At 37.9% G+C, this 16283-nt stretch overlaps 2 protein-coding genes across 4 annotated transcripts in view; one reads left to right on the top strand and one right to left on the bottom strand.

Annotated features, from left to right (window-relative positions):
- The window catches only part of LOC124595604 (trithorax group protein osa-like), a 92159-nt gene extending 77314 nt beyond the window's left edge, over positions 1-14845 (bottom strand). For both annotated transcript variants that reach the window (XM_047134409.1, XM_047134411.1), the window contains exons 1-3: positions 14486-14845; positions 14300-14376; positions 1590-1671 (exon numbers count right to left, since the gene is read on the bottom strand). In XM_047134409.1, coding sequence (XP_046990365.1) covers positions 1590-1671; positions 14300-14376; positions 14486-14545 — 219 coding nt within the window. In that variant the 5' untranslated portion in view covers positions 14546-14845. The remainder of the gene's footprint in view (positions 1-1589; positions 1672-14299; positions 14377-14485) is intronic.
- A 114-nt stretch (positions 14846-14959) lies between these two features.
- The window catches only part of LOC124595600 (mRNA (2'-O-methyladenosine-N(6)-)-methyltransferase-like), a 147137-nt gene continuing 145813 nt past the window's right edge, over positions 14960-16283 (top strand). The window contains exons 1-3 of one of the 2 annotated variants that reach the window (XM_047134403.1): positions 14960-15239; positions 15462-15702; positions 15808-15960. In XM_047134403.1, coding sequence (XP_046990359.1) covers positions 15499-15702; positions 15808-15960 — 357 coding nt within the window. In that variant the 5' untranslated portion in view covers positions 14960-15239; positions 15462-15498. Of the gene's footprint in view, positions 15703-15807; positions 15961-16283 lie in introns of both variants that reach the window. The other variant, XM_047134402.1, reaches the window with a different exon arrangement.

Below are 16283 nucleotides of genomic sequence, written 5' to 3'. Positions count from 1 at the left end.
TGTATGGTGTGGCAGGTGGCAGTTGATGCTAAATAACGAAAAGTGTGAGGTGATCCACATGAGTTCCAAAAGAAATTCGTTGGAATTCGATTACTCGATAAATAGTACAATTCTCAAGGCTGTCAATTCAACTAAGTACCTGAGTGTTAAAATTACGAACAACTTCAGTTGGAAATACCACATAGATAATATTGTGGGGAAGGCAAGCCAAAGGTTGCGTTTCATTGGCAGGACACTTAGAAGATGCAACAAGTCCACTAAAGAGACAGCTTACACTACAGTCGTTCGTCCTCTATTAGAATACTGCTGCGCGGTGTGGGGTCCATAGCAGGTGGGATTGACGGAGGACATTGAAAAGGTGCAACAAAGGGCAGCTCGTTTTGTATTATCACGTAATAGGGGAGAGAGTGTGGCAGATATGATACGCAAATTGGGATGGAAGTCATTAAAGCAAAGACGTTTTTCGGCGCGGCGAGATCTATTTATGAAATTTCAGTCACCAACTTTCTCTTCCAAATGCAAAAATATTTTGTTGAGCCCAACCTACATAGGTAGGAATGATCATCAAAATAAAATAAGAGAAATCAGAGCTCGAACAGAAAGGTTTAGGTGTTCGTTTTTCCCGCGCGCTGTTCGGGAGTGGAATGGTAGATGGTTCAAATGGCTCTGAGCACTATGGGGCTCAACTGCTGAGGTCATTAGTCCCCTAGAACTTAGAACTAGTTAAACCTAACTAACCTAAGGACATCACAAACATCCATGCCCGAGGCAGGATTCGAACCTGCGACCGTAGCGGTCTTGCGGTTCCAGACTGCAGCGCCTTTAACCGCACAGCCAGGAATGGTAGAGAGATAGTATGTTTGTGATTCGATGAACCCTCTGCCAAGCACTTAAATGTGAATTGCAGAGTAGTCATGTAGATGTAGATTACGATTTATCGTGTAAATGATCCATGGAGCATGAAACTAACTGGAAAGTACCATTGTGATAGCATTTTTCAGATAATTAACTCCATATCTTACTAAGTTTAGGTGAATAATATTTCCATTTAGTCTGGCTGCAAACAGAAACATAGAATAAAGTTTAGAAACGGTTTTGGTGAATTAGAAGCAACTAAATACTGACTGTGAAAAATTTAACGACTGGAGAAATATCTACAATAACACAAAAACATTATGGGCACACACCTTGATTTTACAAAGGCTGTGGGGAGGGGAGATTGGAGGGGGATGGGGTGAGGGATTTTAAGCAAATTACGCTTACTGTTTAACAAAGGACTTAAGTTTTTAGATTTGAGACTTGACATCATACTGTCATTTTGCCACTGATTTGAATTCACCTGCTGGAGCTTCAATTTTATCACGAATAATACAGTGAATTAAATATTGAAGCCAAGTATCTTGACATACTTGCAAGTTTAATGTCAATACGCATCTGTTCATACAGAATACTTTTAAACACATGCTTCAATAACTGCTCATAATTGGAGGCAAAAACAATAATACTGTCTTACAGTTCTGAAAAAACAACAGTACCAGCATTGAAAACACAACAGTACCAGTATTGAAAAAACAACAGTACCAACTTACAGGCAAAATTGCTTGGATGTTCTGATTGGCATCGGCAATGGACGCAAGGTACACCAGATTACGATGTAGTATTTGCTGGTATCTAAGGAGAAAAAAAGATACAAAAAGTCACTGTAACTGTACACAAAATGGAAACTGATTAAATGTTTTACAAGACATTTGATTTTTTCATATAAATCAAAGAAAATCAAAACATCAGTGATTACAATAAAATACACTCCAGAGAACCTGCAATGCTTGTGAATGTATACTGTAGAAATATGAAAGTTTCCCCATAACAGCCAAGTTTGCAAATACAAGTTGTAAAATGTAATTCTGATACTGGATAACAGTGGCAGTTTTATTATTCCATGTTCTTTATAGGCCCACAAAAATATTTACAAAGAAACATGCTACAAAATTAATTATAGTTTACTCAGAAATCAGGACACAACTTTTAGTTTTCACAAATGTACCAGTGATAAACTTCAGTCACAGGCAAATGGCAAAACCGGTAGAAAATGGTAAGGCTTGTTTTTACAGTCATTGTAAATAATGTTAGATCCTATATTGCGATGTTTCATTGTGTTGATGGTCAAAGCGGTGACTTCCCACTGTACTTTTTAAAAAAAATGGATGAAGCCTACCCATCAAGTATGCAAAAACATCAGGTACATGATATGCCACTCTGAATAAAAAAAATGGGAGATATTTTTTAAAGGCTATGAACACACATGATTGACAAGCAAACTCTTGGCCAACAATGGATAAATTCACAACAGGATCCTGAATTTTTAAGAGAACACAGCTCAGAGCTTCATATGAAAACAAAAACAATTTTACAAATCTCTTACTGGCTGGGCACAAAATCAGCTTCCACTAATAAGATTATGCAGTGCATGAGTACCACACACAACTGCTTATAAAAATTGTAACATGATTACAAAATGTGTATAAATCAGAAGTACTATTAATAATGCCTGATTAACAGTCATCTTATAAAAGAATATAATGGCAGTATTCTTATGTTCAGCTAAGAATTGGTTTTAGAAGCAATAAATTATGCATATGACGCTGGCTTGGTTATGGGAAGGTGACTAAACCTTTATGCTTTAATGTTTTCCACAAACTATTATCAGTCTATACTAGTTTCTTTCTCTAGGGATTATAATTTTCTTGATTTCTTTAATAGAAATGAAAGGTAACATGAAATTGCTTAAATGGTTGGTTGGTTTGAGGATTAAAGGGACCAAACTGCATAGGTCATCGGTCCCTTTGCTTAAATGTTTATACTATGTTTCTTGATATGTGTAAGAGAGCTTTTTTCCTTTGGATATTACTGTATTGGTATTCTTTGAAGTGCTTAGAAATCAGTTATTGAAAATTAATGTTATCAGCTCCACATAGGCTATAATACATTTGACTTCTTCAAAATTAAGCAAAACAAGTCAGTTTGCATGCTGTATGTACATGGCTAGTAAGTGGTTATGGCTGCATGTTCGCTTTTGAAATAGTGATATATTTGTTTTAGACATGTTATTAATTTCCAACTAAAAAAATTCTTCTAGAGAATAGTGTCCAGAAAAAATTATTTGCAATTAGATTTTTACTTTGCTTTAGTCCTTATCAGATAGTATCATGTTATTGAGCAAATGATCAGAGATTTTTCCTGCTGCATACTGAACGCCTTCATGAGCTACTGACATCTACATCTACATCTACTTGGATGCTCTGCAAATCACAACTAAGTGTCTGGAAGAGGGTACATCGAGCCACCTTCACATAATTCTCTATTATTCCACTCTAGAACAGTATGCAGAAAAGACTAACACCTACATCTTTCCGTGCGAGCTTTGATTCCCCATATTTTATTATGATGCTCATTTGTCTCTGTGTAGGTCGGTGTCAACGAAATATTTTCACTGTTGGAGGAGAAAATTGGTGATTGAAATTCCACGAGAAGACGCCACCATAAAGAGAAACACAGTTGTTTTAATGATGTACACCCCAAATCCTGTATCAGCTTTAGTAACAAGTAATGACTGCCGAGGTTTCTTCTAGTTACTGATTATTTATGATAATCTTAATAAGCAAATATAAGGTGTGCAACCCAAAAGTTTCCAGAATGTATGTGTAGTTGGTGAAGTCTAGCTTGTACCATGAAACACCACCAGTTGGCACATAATACATCCTTTGAGAGCTAGTAGTACAAGCAGTTTTGTGCTACATGGTTGCTTTTAGTTTTTGTGTACATTTCTCCATTCTCTTGAGTTGCGTGTCTTGCAATACTAATGATGGTGGGTGACTGTGATCAATGAGTGAGCATAACCTTTTGTTTCAGACTCAGAAAAATTTCTACAAAAAATATGACAAGCTGAAGCAAACATTTGGGGAAGACATCTTAGATCATAGACAACTTATGACTGTCTTAAACATTTTTAAGATGGCAGAACACAGTCTGATGATAATCCCATTCAGGATGGCTGTCAAGCAGCATTACTCCTGAAAATGTCACTCCTGTGTGGAATACAGCAGTGATGGAAAATCATATGCAAACCATAAAGGACATATATGCAATGTCATGAGCCCATCTTATGTGACATGTCAGGTGATTTTTGTCTGACAAAAGCAGGGTAGAAGTATCAACTCCTCCACCATGGTAATACGAGGTCATGCACTGCGTTGATTACAAAGGAGTTTCTCCCGAAAAACAAGATGACAGTTAACAGTTTTTGATGTTGCTGGGCAACAGGCATACAATAATTTTTACATGAACACACCACCATTTGACTGGATTGACATTTACTTAATTACGACCCAGGTTTCGCCCTTTTATGCTATTTTCAAGTGATTAAGTTTCTGTCATTAACGTACATTGCAGGACATACTCTGTGTAAAATCGAACTGGTATCCTATCAGGTCCAGCGGCCTTTCCTCTTTTGAGTGATTTTGTTTTTCTATCCCTCTGTCATCTATTTCGATATCTACCATTTTGTCATCTGTGCGACAATCTAGAGAAGGAACTACAGTGCAGTCTTCCTATGTCAAACAGCTTTGTAAAAAGACATTTAGTACTTCGGCCTTTACTCTGTCATCCTCTGTTTCGGTACCATTTTGGTCACTGTCCAGACATTTTGTTTTGATTCACCTACCGCTTTGACATAAGACCAAAATTTCTTAGGATTTTCTGCCAAGTCAGTATATAGAACTTTACTTCCGAATTTGTTGAACGCCTCTCGCATAGCCCTCCTCACACTACATTTTGAATTGTGTAATGTTTGTTTGTCTGCAGAGCTTTGGCTATGCTTATGTTTGCTGTGAAGTTCCCTTTGCTTCGGTAACAGTTTTCTAACTCTTTTGTTGCACCACGGTGGCGCTTTACCATCTCTTATGATCATGCTTGGCACATACTCATCTAATGCATACTGTACGAGGGTTTTGAACTTTGTCCACTGATCCTCAACACTATCTGTACTTGAAATACAACTTTTGTGTTGAGCCATCAAGTACTCTGAAATCTGCTTTTTGTCACTTTTGCTAAACAGAAAAATCTTCCTACCCTCTTTAGTATTTCTATTTACAGCTAAAATCACAAATGCTGTAATTGCTTTATGATCGCCGATTCCTTTTTCTGCGTTAACTGTTTCAAATAGTTCGGGTCTATTTGCCACCAGAAGGTCTAATATGTTATCGCCACGAGTTCCACGAGTTGGTTCTCTGTTTAACTGCTCAAGGTACTTTTCAAATAATGCACTTAAAAAAAAATTCACCGATTCTTTGTCCCTGCCACCCGTTATAAACATCTGAGTCTCCCAGTCTATATCTGGTAAATTAAAATCTCCTCCCAAAACTACAACACGGTCAGGAAATCTAACTGAAATATTATCCCAATTTTCCTTCAGGTGTTCTCCCACAACAGCTGCTGAGCCAGGGGGCCTATAGAGACATCCAATTACCATGTTTGAGCCTGCTTTAACCGTGACCTTCACCCAAATTATTTCACGTTTCGGATCTCTGTCAATTTCCTTCGATACTATTGCACTTTTTATTGCTATATACACGCCTCCCCCTTCACTGTCCAGCCTGTCTCTGCGGTATACATTCCAATCTGAATTTAGAATTTCATTACTGTATACATCTGGTTTCACCCAACTTTCTGTCCCTAGTACTACGTGACTGTTTACTAATGATAGCAGTTCTGGGACCTTTCTATAGTCGTTCCTGCAGTTTACTATTACCACATTAATATTGTCATTCCCTGTTGCATTTTGTCTACTGCTACCTTGCTGCATCTCAGGAGGCGTCTTGTCGGGCCTAGGGAGGGAATTCTCTAACCTAAAAAACCCACATGTGCACTCCACACGTACTCCGCTACCCTTGTAGCCAATTCCTGTGTGTAGTGCACGTCTGACCTATTCAGGGGGACCCTAAATTTCTCCACCCGATAGTGGAGGTCAAGAAATTTGCACCCTAGATCTCCACAGAATTATCTGAGCCTCTGGTTTAAGCCTTCCACTCAACATCTGCAGTTGTTTCCAGAATAATATTTGATAAAGCCTCCTTTCTCATATTTAAGTCTACAGTGTCTTCATTATCTAGAGTTTCAAAAGTATTTGTTAATTTCAGAAGATATTCTTCAACTTTTACATCTCCTTTTTTTAACCAATAAAACTGGATTTGTGGTTACTGTGTTTAGTTCTTTCTAACTCAGTATCTAGTTTTACTTTGCACCTCATTACTAAGAGATCGTGCACTGGATTAAAACTGATACACTCTGTACAGTTTGGTTCTTGTTTGATAGTACACTGTCAATCTTATTCTTAATTCCTTTTGATCCATTTCAAGTCCATTTTCTGCTTAGGTTTTTTCTTGAAAAATGTGTTTGAAACATACATTTGGTCTTGCTGTTCATGATATTGATCCAATGTTCCCCAATAAAGAGTCATTTTCAACTGGTTCTCTATTTTTACACTATTTCTTATTGTATATTGTGAATTACTTTAATTCTCTTAACTCCTCATGAAGATGTTCAACTTGCTTGTCAAGCTACGGGATGGATGCGCTACAAACATGTACTATTTTCTGTATTTTTTTATTTATATTCAGTACCATTCTTTATTCTTTGTCCGAGATTACGTCAATATCAACAATTTGATCTTTAATTTTGTTATGGGGGAATGCAGGTTTTCTTGGCAAATTTCACAGATGAATCTTCGTGAGTTATCCGAGGTGCCCCAGTGCGTTTGAGGGGTCCACATGCTGAGTCCTGGTGCTGTCCGTCTATTCCACCCAAAGCCTTTGCTGTCTCCACATCCAGACATTCCTGACCTATTTTTGTTAACATGACATGACACGCAGAGCTCAGTTGGAAACTGTTGTCTCAATTGAAAAGATCTGTTCTTGCAAAAGGTTTCATGCAGATGCTGTAACTCTGTGTACCAAGGTGTTGGGCAAGAGTTGCATTGCGCTGGATAGTGGAACCTATTGTTATTTAGATACAGGGTCATGTATGCCTTCCTCCTGTAGAGACAGATTGTCCCAAACTGCCATCAGTGTTGTTCTTTTTCATACAGTCTAGGAATGGTAGACATCCACTTTCTTCCGCCCCCATGGTAGACCCTGTAATCTACCCCTCCTTCTTTGTTGTTCCTACTGTCCACTATGGTGAAGTCTTTTCTGAAAATTCGAGGAGAGTAAGATTTGCAAAAAAACTTTTTACTTATCTTTTCTTGCACAGTTGACCCCAGTTCTTCATGTCTAGGGGTCTGATTCTTGAAGCTGAAATTCTCCCATTTTTAAGTTCTCATGGTTCAACTGAACTACATGATTTTGAAAAATGCCATTGCAGAATTTTTGTTTTTATGTTAATTTAATTTAATTTTACCATATCATGCTGTCTTTTGAACTTTTACATTAACAAAGCCGAAATTGTATAAGGTTCATTCAAATGAAACCTGGTCATTGTGTCTACCTTTGCTTTACATGTGACACCATGTAACTGCACGTATGGTGGAGCCATCTATTGGTAGGGAGACCGACGCTTGGGCACCGTTTGATGTTGCATAGCACTAATGTTGTTTCACACCGAAGAGAAGGTGGTCACACAAGTTATCATCCACTACCGAACATGTAGGCAAGTAAGCAGGAACAATGAGGAGTGATTCGATTTTTGGCAGCGGAGGGAGTTGGAGGCCATGACGAATGAAGGCTATGTACGGTGAGCACGGCCTGAGTTGTTCTAGTGTTGTGGAATGGCACAAACGATTCACTGAGGGGTGTGAGTCACAGGAAAATTATGCTCGTCCTGGAGAGGCTCATCATGTCATCACAATGGAAATGGTTGCGGAAGTGAATGCTTTAGTCTTGGACAACTGCAGAATCACTGTGGATGAGATCCATTGGTTACTGGGTATTAGCGGACATTGATTTGCAATGGACGACGAAGTGTGTGACGGGGTCCACGCCTGGATCTGACAGCAGCCTACTAGCTTCTTCAAGGACGGAATCGACTGGCTAGTGTTGCAATGGGATAAATGTGCCAACAGTCTTGGTGGCTATTTTTGAGTATGTGTACTGTGAATAACTACATTTTTGAGTTAATAAAATTGTTACCATCACTTTACACTAGTAACCGGGTTTCATTTAAATGCCCCTTATACATTGTTCGGCCAAAATACAAAAATACGTCCAATCACAGCAGAGGAATGCTTGAAACTTCTTCACTCTGTGGTAATAACAATATTCCGATGAGTTTACAATTTTTCTTGACAAATTAATATCTGTTAGGTTCAATTATTATTTTATAAATAGATCCACAAAAATACCCTGATAAACGGTACTAGATTGTGTAATTAATAACAGAAATTTTAAGTGTGCCAACTAATTCATGATTTTAAATGTTCCTAAAAACACAATTTTAACTGTACATTCACAGCTAGTACATATCAATTGTAACAACAAAAATAAAGTAATTCCTTTTCATAAATTTTATGCTTGAAATATGACATATTGTGTATAAAATTTTATGAAATTTTTCAGAGAAACAGCTGAGATAACACTGACCTGTCCAAAATTCGAAAAATATTACTGGTATTGACTACTATTGTTGAGGAAAAGTAACACTAGAGGAGGACGTCCCTTTACAACCTTAGATTGTCGTGTATGCTGTCAAGGTGGCACAGGAATTCTTGTAGGTCTTCTTCACCATGAGGCCATATTTCAAAGGTGTTGTCTGCATTTCTTTCTCGAGAACTGTTTCCTCAACGTGTTCTGTACATAAGTTAGCAATGCCTGGTGCTAGAGGGCAACGCTCAGTGACCCATCAATCTTTTCACAGGACTTTCCAACCAGTTTGGAAGTGGATTGTGGTGAGTGCGTATCAAAATAGTTTCATACTGTCACTGCTGAAGTGACACTCTAGTAACTCTAGGGAATCTTCTCATGGGTATTATTTTGCCATGGCAATGGGTCCTGGAATTTGGTGATCAAAGAGGCAGTGAAAATAAGAGTACTTGATGATGTTGTCAACAAGGACAGCACTTAAAAATGAATTACACTGCAGGAAACACTGCAATTGTGGCTGGTTGCAAAATTTCCTACAGTGTAATTTACAGAAACTGCTGCAGTGTTCTCTAACCAAAATGGATGTAATAATGTAGTTAAAACTTAGCTCCGCATGGAATGTGGTGTTAACAAAAATACATCAGGGGTCTGCTGACATGAAAGTAATGGAGGCAGTGGATAGAATAGACAAGCAACAACAGGACTCAACAGCTAGAACCCCACTCCTGAATGCAACATTTCTTCCAAAGGCATACAATTTTCTCACCAGGAGTCTGCAGCCTAGTGACTAGCCTATAAACAAATGAACTGGACATGGACCCACCTGAAGATAACAAACAGGAAACTTGTCAAAATGTTGCGACAATACAACTCCTCAACTCAGCTGATAGCCCCAGCTGACAACCCAAGAAGATTTCATCAATTTAATTTTCTTGTTAATAATAAAACACATTCTTGAGTACCTGCCATTGTACATGCCTCTTTAGTAAAGGACATTTCTTGACTGCAGCTGTATCTGATCCTCTTATTTTCTTTGCATCTCTGATACCCCAATGATACACCATATGATGTTATTTAGTTACACTTCCAGTTCCAGTAAACTATTTACCTTTCTAAGCGCCCTGCAGTTTATGGTCAGCATAAGGAATGTAGCAGTATCAGTCAAGTTTCCCTGGGTCTAGATATTTTGCTTTAACCAATCTTTATGTAGCAAGGTGTGGGTGTGTAAGTAGCTTGGCATCCTTTTTGTTGCGGATATACTGCATTAGTTGCCACAGTCCACTTCTTCCAACATGTTCTATCAGAGGCCAAGTTACACACATCATGTGAACTTACATGTAGCAACAAAGCTTCCAGCAACCCTAATCATGGTACATGAGTTTGCCAAGCCTGAAAACGTGTTTGTGAGACACATGTCTAGTGCTAAAATTGGAAAGAGTGGAGCTCACAGCAGTTTTAACCATATACAATAGCTTCTATACTTCAATTAAAATAATTTTGTAATTGACGTTTTGGGATGTAAATCATAGTTCTTTTCTGGACAACACATGTTCTTGCTGTGTTGCCTGTTTTGTTACCATGGCTACATGCCGCTAACTCCCCCTCCCTCCGCCTCTGCAGTCTGTCGATCATAAAATTATTTTAATTGAAGTATAAAATCTGAGGGTGGATATCCACATACTCACTTTGCACGAATATGCCAGGAAAGCAGAATCATATTATGGTTAGTCTGTTTCAGTCAATTTTCTACTGAAGAAAGTAAAGCGGTCTGTATGGGAGATTGCAAATGTATACTCTCCATTCTGTCTTCTGTGAAATTTGGAAATTTGCTCTTCTGTATTTGTTCACAAACTGAAGTCTGGATTGCTCTCACTTATGGCGTGCAGGGTTAAGCTGCACAGGTGGAACATGGGATTGGTGGAACACACTTTGTCTCACTCACCTGCTGGGACCTGCCTGGCATAATATGCCCTACCAATGGTCATGTTATGGCCATTGTACCTCTCAGTTTCATGTAAGCAGCAAAACAATCAATCCAAAATGTAAATACCCCAATAAGGTGGCATCCCCAGGAGATCTAATTAATATGAAATGCCTTACCAATAATTTAATTACATGGATACCCCAAGCCTGTGATGTCCATCAAACACTCAGTTTGTCTTGTGTACAGGTAAGGGAGCACATTTCAACATTGGAAACTTTGGTCAACATGTACACAATCAAGTTCAACAAAAGGACATAAGATGACCATAGGCCTCTCTCTATTATTATCTATGAAATGATTGCCTTCAATGAATATTGTTCCATATTTTGAAGAAATAAAGATAAGTTCTTTTTTCAATATTACATTTTTGTCCTTTAACATTGACTGAAGTAAATCAGATCCATCCACCCCCTTAAAAGATTAAAAAGGTAAATATACTATAAACTACTTTAAATATCTTTTCTAAAAGAAGTAATAGTACTCTAAGCTAAATGGGTGCACACAGGACAGATTTCAACAAATTCTTGTGAGTAGATGTCAATACTGTTGAAATGTGCTATTACATGGCAGGTAATTGCAAAGTAAGTTTTTTTCTTCCTTTTAGACTTTGGTATCATGGTTTGAACTTGCAAAAAGAAGCTCACTAAATCAGAAGGCAGAAGAGCCATGAAAGCAGTAAGAGATGTTGTCTCTCTTAGAACTGCTGCATATCAATGTGGGATGTATTATTCTACTTTTCTTGACAAATTAGGAAACAGTAGAGCAGTTGACATTAAGCAAAGTTACAATAATCAGATACCAACAGCATTAAATTGATATTTTGTTGTCATACAAGTTACCAATTTTTCACTGCAAATGAAGAACATGAGCTTTATGATTAAAAATATGAACAATGGAAAACAAGACAGCTTGAATGTAGCAATGCACTGAAGCACACAACATAGCTGGGATGTGCCTAGCTAAAACTGCAGGAATTGTCTGGATCAAGGGTTACATGAATCAGTATCAACAGTTCCTCTCATGAAAACCTGAAAGCACTTTTCACAGAATTATTTGGCTATTATGAATAACCTAACTGTTCAGATGTTTACACAAGAGACTAAATAAACAGGGTGTGTCAGCACAGCAATCACAAACTTTCAGGATGGATAGAGTATACAAAATTAATGAAAACTCTCATAGCAATGCATGGTTGGAAATGCTTTCCTGGCATGGTACTGGCAGCATTTAACACATGAAAGTAGGGACACGAACTGGGTGAGACAACATGTTTATTATCCTTAGCTGGATTTCTGAGTGATGGGGGCCCCTCACATTAAAGCCTTGATGTATCGTCAACACAAGATCTGCCGGTGTGGTCCGGTGCATTGGCCAGAAAGATTGCCAGACCTCACTTGCCTTGACTGTATCCTCTGGGGATATGTATGATTAAAAGTACTGCAAAACCTGCACCCATTATGGCAGCTGCTGAGGCATACCAGGACATGCTCTATATTTTCCTGAATATCAGATCTTACATACGCCGGAGATGCAGGGCTTGCATCACACCTTCTATGATGACTACCGTTTCTGTTTTTGTTCTCATTTCCTGGTTTCTGTAACAATGAGCATAATAACCATGTCTTCTCATCCTGTTCGTGTCCTTCCTTTCTTGAAGCTTTGTGTCATCACTACTGTGCCAGGGAAGTGTTTCCTACCTTGCATGGCTATTTCATTTTCCATCATTGTAGGTGTACTCTCTCTAACCTGAAAGTTTGTAACCACGGTGATGATACACTCTGTAGAACCTGAATGTTTTGATTGGTACTTTGCATGGTGAAGTGAATAAAACAGCTGGACAGGAGCATAGTGCAACCATGGAAAACAAAGTTTTTATGAACTATAATCTTAGGCCTACAACAGAAAAGGCAAAGAACTCTAAAGCAAGAATCAGTGAAGGCCATTTTGCGAGGTCTTGCCATCTTCCCCAAACTGGGTAAGAAAAAGAGGGGAGTTGAACTGGAAATCTTTGTGAGATTGGACTTTAGTGAAAGGTGGATTTAAATAAAATGAAATTTTAGAAAATAGACAAAGAATTATATGCAAGGCTGCAAGAATGAATCTTCTAATAGTGAAGCTTTTTTTACAAGGTAGGTCTGACATTAAAGACCTAGGTCATCAGAGCCTGGAAAAAATATGAACTTGTAAATGATGATTTTAGGAATACAAATAAATTACTTGATACCAGCAGCGTTTGCACAGTAACAAAGTCTTAAATGTAGGGCAGTATGAGAGAAATAATACAAAAATTATGAAATTACATTCATATGAAGCAAATAAAACTGATGGAAATGTTTGTTCCCTGAAAAGGGTGATATAACTTCTCAATTGGCTGATGTGATATTAGGATGAGGCATAACTTCTCTACAGGTATCCTCAATGGCTTTTTCTGTAAACTTGGTTTTAATTACGGAGACTGTAATGTAAAATTAAAGCCAGAAAATCAAATATAAGGGTACTAAGATAGTTTTTTAAGAGGACAGATCATAACTGCCCACACTATTTCTCTTTCATTTCTTGCATTTGTATCCATACATATATTATAGCCCTATTACATCATTAAAGTACATGTCTATTTTAAAAATAAAAAGAAGAGCTGTTAGGTGTTACCCAGGTTGTCACCCTTCATCCTAATTGTACACTGTGCTCTATGCTATAGTTCAGAATGTCACCACATCTAAGATTTCTTGCCAACTCACAACCAAACTGTCACATTACAACCTAACCTAGACATTGCACTGTGCTACGGATATAGTGTGTCACAGCAATCTACATTAGAAAAGCTATTCAAGTTGCAGACAGGCACAAATAAAACACACTCACACAAAGCTTTCGGCCACAGCATTTGCCAGTAACACACACATGTGTGTGTGTGTGTGTGTGTGTGTGTGTGTGTGTGCGTGTGTGTAGCCGAAAACTTTTTTGTGAGAGACTTTTAATTGTGCCTGTCCGCAACTTGACAAGTCTTCTTCATAGGAAATAGCAATCTGTCTTTCGTACATTGTTGACATTCCTACTTGGAGTTTCCATTGTTTGATTACAGAAACTATTTTCAGTATTCTGTTCTCTTTCTGTTGCACATGTAAGAAGCCACAGGCCACAACATCACAATTTTATTGGATGTCGCCAACATCTGGTATTGGTTTGTTTAGCTGACCCAGTAATGCTCTATCTAGGTCTGGAAAGTTGTCTACCTGACTGGCTCACTGCTATATTTTATGTTATGATAACTAATATTTTTAACATATTCTTGAAAAGTTAAAATAAAGGCAGAGCATATATCTCTGGTTTTTCTGCAGTCAGATGGAAAAAAATACAAAATTCAGGTTTGGAATGTGAAGAAACCATAAGGCACCAATGGGATTGTTTACTACAAATATGTGTTCACAATATATACAAACTATATACACTCTTCCATAATACACGTGCTGGCCAAAAGGAAATGTACATGATATTTATGGATTAACAGGAGGGCGAGAAGTGGTGTGGTTGGTACTAAGGGTATCTCCAACGGGGTGGAAGGAACAAGCAGACAACACCAAAGCACTATTTTATGTGTAAATAATTACATACCTATGTATAATTTAATTTCTAATATTATGGTATTGTTTACACACAAACACAAATGAAGGAGAGAATTACTTACTGCATGCACTCCTGTGCTTTTCCCTTGCTCTGATATTCTTGGATAGTCTGAATAAGGTGGCAGTTTTCATCCAACATCTGTAACAGTATAGACGATCTTCGAATCTGCAATCTTCAACTTTGTCAGAAGTAAATCTAACATTTTGTTGTAAGCGATTGTAAACTTGGTGCGTTTACTGTACTTCACCTTCTGTATCTGCATGGGATTCGGCGGTGGCCTACCGCGTTGTACGAAGGCGACAGACATGGTTTTCTTCACAACAAAACTATTCAACGAAAGTTTAAAATTTATCGCCGTACAATTACTTCCCACGAATCGTCACAAACGCACAAAGCCGTAAACACTGAGTGAAAACGAAATGGCTGGTGTCAACCCAACAAATACTATGTCTGCAACTCTTTAAATTCTATCGGATTCACCAAAAATGATACAAAAAATTATAGCGATGTAATCATCCTTTCCATCAAAGGAATGTGTTGGGCGCTTGCTTTTGTCACACTCTGACCATCAACGGAGTGCCTCTGTAACGTAAATATTGTTTTATTTCGTTGGCAATATCAAATAAGATCTTTAATACTTCCCGTCATTCCTTTCAAAATATTCCCTACCAACGCCAGGAATTCGTTCTGATCACGTGACATACTTCAGCTGTGAGCAAATGGCGTCGTCTTGGGTGAAGTACGCTTTAACGGGTTGCGAAAAAGATGAATGAAATCCCTGTTTTTGACGTTAAACCGTGGTTTGTATCACCGGAAAGTTGTAAATAGGTACGGGGAAGACGTACCAGTATTAAGTTTTGCGGTGTACGCAGTTTTCATCGCTTGTTTTGCATTTATATTTACGTGTCAAAAGTTTGTAAACAAAGTGGTCACGTAGTTTGACAATAGTGATGCGCGTTATCGACTAGAACTTTCGCCTTTAATGCTTTCCTGTACTGGAAGTGAGTGATTTTGAATTCAGTTTTCATTTACTATTAACTAAAGCATCAGTAATTTTATAAATATTGTTAAATTATTGCTTTCTTGTGCTGCCGGACACACAACTTGGAATCGTCAGTTTCGCCTTTTTTGGCCAAGCATGGAAAATCTTTCAGTTATTACGGGGTAAATAAAGAAAAGTGTGTGTCTGAAACTTGTTGCAGTTATTATCTGTATGTTTTTAGCTTAATATTAGTGAACTGAGGTACTGTTCCCAACGCGATGAATGATATCGGCGGCAAGCAAGAAATACCCAGTACATCAACATGGGAAGCTGTTACGCAGGTACAACCGCTTTCACATCCACATCATCCAGAAAATTTATCGGTTCTTGTTCCAACACCCATCAAGATTCCTCCAGGAGTGGACCTTGAAAATGCTATGCCTCATACCGCACCATTGCCTCAAATTCCCCAGACCCCTCAGGTAATAAAATTATCATTATTATATGATCATCTTTTCGTTATGCAAAACACGACTCCGTAAAGGTACTCTTCTCGTTTCTTTAATACATATTCACTTCTAAAATAGGGAATTCCTGTTGGAGGATTCATTGATGACTTACCACCAGAACTGATACATCAGGGTTGGCGGAAGTTCTGGAGTAAAAGAGAGAACAGACCATATTTCTGGAATAAATTGACAGGAGCATCACTATGGGAGATGCCTCTTCCAAAACAACAGGTTTGTGTAGTTATACAACTTGGTAATTAATTTTCCTCTGTTACTCAGAGCTATACGTTAGATGTTAAATCTGTAACCACTCATGTGGATTTCAGTTCAGTTGATGGCTTTTGTGATAGCTTTTTATAGTATAGAATACTGTCTACAGTACTGTTAGTTTATCTATACATCTGAACTTGTGTAGTCATCTCCATAGCTATTTTTATAACAAACAACACCATAGACACCTATTTTTAGTATATCGACTCCATTGAATGTTGTTTTTGAATGTCTAATCAAAATTAAATTATCAGTGTAATTTTTCGTTTGCATTTTCTTCATCT

The sequence above is a fragment of the Schistocerca americana genome, chromosome 2, assembly GCF_021461395.2.
Source record: "Schistocerca americana isolate TAMUIC-IGC-003095 chromosome 2, iqSchAmer2.1, whole genome shotgun sequence".
Lineage (NCBI taxonomy): Eukaryota > Metazoa > Arthropoda > Insecta > Orthoptera > Acrididae > Schistocerca > Schistocerca americana.
The sequence above is the reverse complement of the archived record's forward strand: the minus strand, read 5'-3'. Positions and strand labels throughout refer to the sequence as shown.